Source organism: Buceros rhinoceros, unplaced genomic scaffold, assembly GCF_000710305.1.
Source record: "Buceros rhinoceros silvestris isolate BGI_N320 unplaced genomic scaffold, ASM71030v1 scaffold23533, whole genome shotgun sequence".
Classification (NCBI taxonomy): domain Eukaryota; kingdom Metazoa; phylum Chordata; class Aves; order Bucerotiformes; family Bucerotidae; genus Buceros; species Buceros rhinoceros.
In genome coordinates, this window is record NW_010403380.1 from 2,106 (window position 1) to 5,092 (window position 2,987).

Below are 2,987 nucleotides of genomic sequence, written 5' to 3' on the forward strand. Positions count from 1 at the left end.
ATTAAGGATTTTTAACCCCCTCCAGTGACAAGGTTTCCTCTCGTCCACCTCTACTGCGTTAACTTTAAGGCCAATTGAAAACTAAGAATGAGATTCGCTCGCTCTGCCCTTTAACAGGCGTCTTGTGGACTGGACAAACGCCAGTTTTACTGCCCCGCACAATGTTCAGGTTGCTCCTGATGTGGAGCCCGTGATTTCTTGGCTCTGATAAACTCATCTGATATTAGTGTGCTGTACCAAGCTCCTGGTTCAGGAGCTTCTCCGAGTCTGTCGTACCCTCATCCATTTCTGGCCGTCGCTCCAAAGTCTTCTGTGCTTCCACAATCGCTGCTGACTCCTTCTGGGAGAACTTCAGTGTACGGGGTAAGTCACACCCAACCACCGTGTGTCACAGATTCCTGAAACTAGGCGAGAGACTTGGCCACAGCTCCTGAATCATCTCCTCCAAGACTCTGAAGTAGGTTCACCGCCACGGCTGTGCTACCTGGTTGGCCCAACACAGGCAGAACCACCTTGAAGGACTGAAGACGGAGCCTACGTACTTCTAAACCTCTGTTTAAGCGCCGACTCCCTACAGGTTCCCTCTTCATCCCCTGTGAACAGCCAAGAGGGATCCTCAGGACGTGCTTTTATCGAGGAGAAAAACTGGACTCGCTTCCTGGGGAAATTTAAACTGACAAAAAAAAAAACTTCCTACCACTATTGGCTGCTGCTGCGAAGGCGAGAAATCCATCACTCGAGCTCGATGGTCTCCAGGTGCAGGATCCCATCAGAGAAGCCAACCAAATTTCTAGAAAACTCAAAGTTTTCACCATGTTATTGATCCTATTGAGCTAGAGAGGCAGCGTACACATCGTATCAGTCTGTACAGCGGCGGTTTTGCTCGAGATCCTCGACACCAAGTCATTGCCGATCGATAACGGTCGTTGATGGTGCTAGGGCTTAAAAGAACCGCGCGGTCGAGAAAAAACACGTTTGCCATCTTGCCCCCGAGTGGAACCGGTGAACGGATACAAAAAAAAAAGGGTATCTGGAATATGGCCGTGGGACGTGATCGAGTGGGATATGCCGGTACAAAAAGAGTCATGTGACTTTTGATACCTGCCAAGTTGGAGTAAAATCATCAAAGTCGCTAGTAGGGAGGAAAAGACGCTCCTGCCATTAGGTGCTTGTGGGTGGCAACTTTGGGTGCTTCCCGTTGTGGTTAAATCAAGCGCCAGCACTGAAAGTATCCATTGCCTTTAGTGTTTCAAAACTCCCGCGTCTATATAAATAAAAACCAAAGGGTTTTTTTGCTTCGTTTTAAAAACGAGCGAAGGAAAAGCCACGTTTCTTTTCCTCCCCTATTTTTTCATCAATGCCAACAGCCGTCGGGCTCATCCCTCCCACGTTTTCATCTGGAAGGAAAATTGGTAATCAGAGTCAACGAAAGAAACGAGTGAACTTTTGTTCTCCCAAAAGAGCGTCACGAATCGGTTGGAATTTTCGAGTTGCTCTAAGTTTGTAACTAACGGAAGGAATTTTCAGCTGTAAATATATATATAATATATATTCTGCATACAAAAGGCTCCTGCGAGGCTCATCACCGTCATAGAGAAGCTCCAAAGGGAACCAACCCAGCGCTGTCAAGTCTCTACAAGGCTTTGGCCGTTCGCTTTAAGCCCTGAGCCGTGTGTTACGACAACTGAAGCTCTGAAAAAATAACTGAAATCCAAATTCCGCGCGTTCGGTTTCTCTCTGCTAAGAGCAAGACGGCAAACGCGTTTTTAAAACCCGGTTTTGGAGAAGATTTAAGCAGAACAAAAGTAAAATATATCTTCAGGTTATAAACAGAATCGTATTTTACAATCCACCAGCCTCACGATACAAGGGCCCACGGCAGCACGGCGGAGGGGTCTCAGTCTAAAGGTTGTGGGTCTGCGATGGGCATGGTGTGAAGAACCTCGTCGAGGAGCTGGAGGGCGCGGTGTAAGTGGATCTCGATCCAGCACGGCGTCTCTTTGATGCTCTGTCTCGGGTAATCGGGTCCCCAACCTTTTACGAAGCTCATCCTGAGTATGCACAAGCGGCGAAGGTCGTCAACGCCAATCCCAGCGGCCGCCGACAAACCTGAAGAGGAGAAGTTTCCAGTGAGAGGTCACAGATGTGGTCCTGTATCATCCTGGCACCCAGAGAACACGACGGCACAGAAAGCGGCCTGGGATGTGCAAGAACTTCCACCGTGGGACAATTTTAAGGTAATACTTACTAATGGCTGGGGCTATTCCACCTACTGATCCCGGGCCGGGGATGTTGCCGGCTACTGCTGCGGCTTGAGCGGCGGCAGCAGCTTGGGCAGTGGCAGCTTGTTGTTGCATCTGACGGTGACACTGGCGTAAATCAAACACCTTGAAAAATAAAATAACATGTAATATTGAACTCACCGCAATCAGCGCAGGAAAGAATTCCCCAACTCCCTGCCCTGGGTTTTCTGCCATCATTGTCACATAACCTGCTCACAAAACTGAGGATTTAAAAAAAAAAAACAAAACAAACACGCTTCTCCAACACTGACAAGACCCAAATCTTTGCTGTTTCCCCCCCAGTTTTCACCCAGGCCCATCAAACGAACCTTGATGTAAGCGCTGGGGTAAATCTTGTGAACAGCATCCCCTGGCGCTCGCCCCGCTTCTCTGTCCAGGTAGTAACTCTGAACGAAGACCGCGTGGTCACTGAGGCATCGAACCCACACGTCGCCTTCTCCTTTGCACTCCAGCTGCACCCCTTTCCCTATGTGCAACCTTCAAAACAGAAACAGTTCCAACTCTTTACAAACACTCTTTAATACCTCTACCAATGGTCTGGGTAAGGGGATCGAGGGCACCCTCAGCTGGGCAGGCGTGTCCAGCTGCTGCAGGGTCAGGAGGGATCTGGCCAGGCTGGATCGATGGGCTGAAGCCAGAGGGCTGAGGTTCAGCCAGGCCAAGTGCCGGGTCCTGCCCTGGGGT

At 49.6% G+C, this 2,987-nt stretch overlaps 1 protein-coding gene across 1 annotated transcript; it reads right to left on the reverse strand.

Annotated features, from left to right (window-relative positions):
- Positions 1 to 1,897: 1,897 nt before the first annotated feature.
- LOC104490685 (mothers against decapentaplegic homolog 4-like) lies at positions 1,898 to 2,780 on the reverse strand (the record flags this gene model as incomplete). The annotated part of the gene is made up of 3 exons (XM_010133006.1): positions 1,898 to 2,109; positions 2,249 to 2,387; positions 2,612 to 2,780. Coding segments are annotated over 3 exons (520 nt in total), but the record flags the coding sequence as incomplete, so codon positions are not given.
- Positions 2,781 to 2,987: the final 207 nt, after the last annotated feature.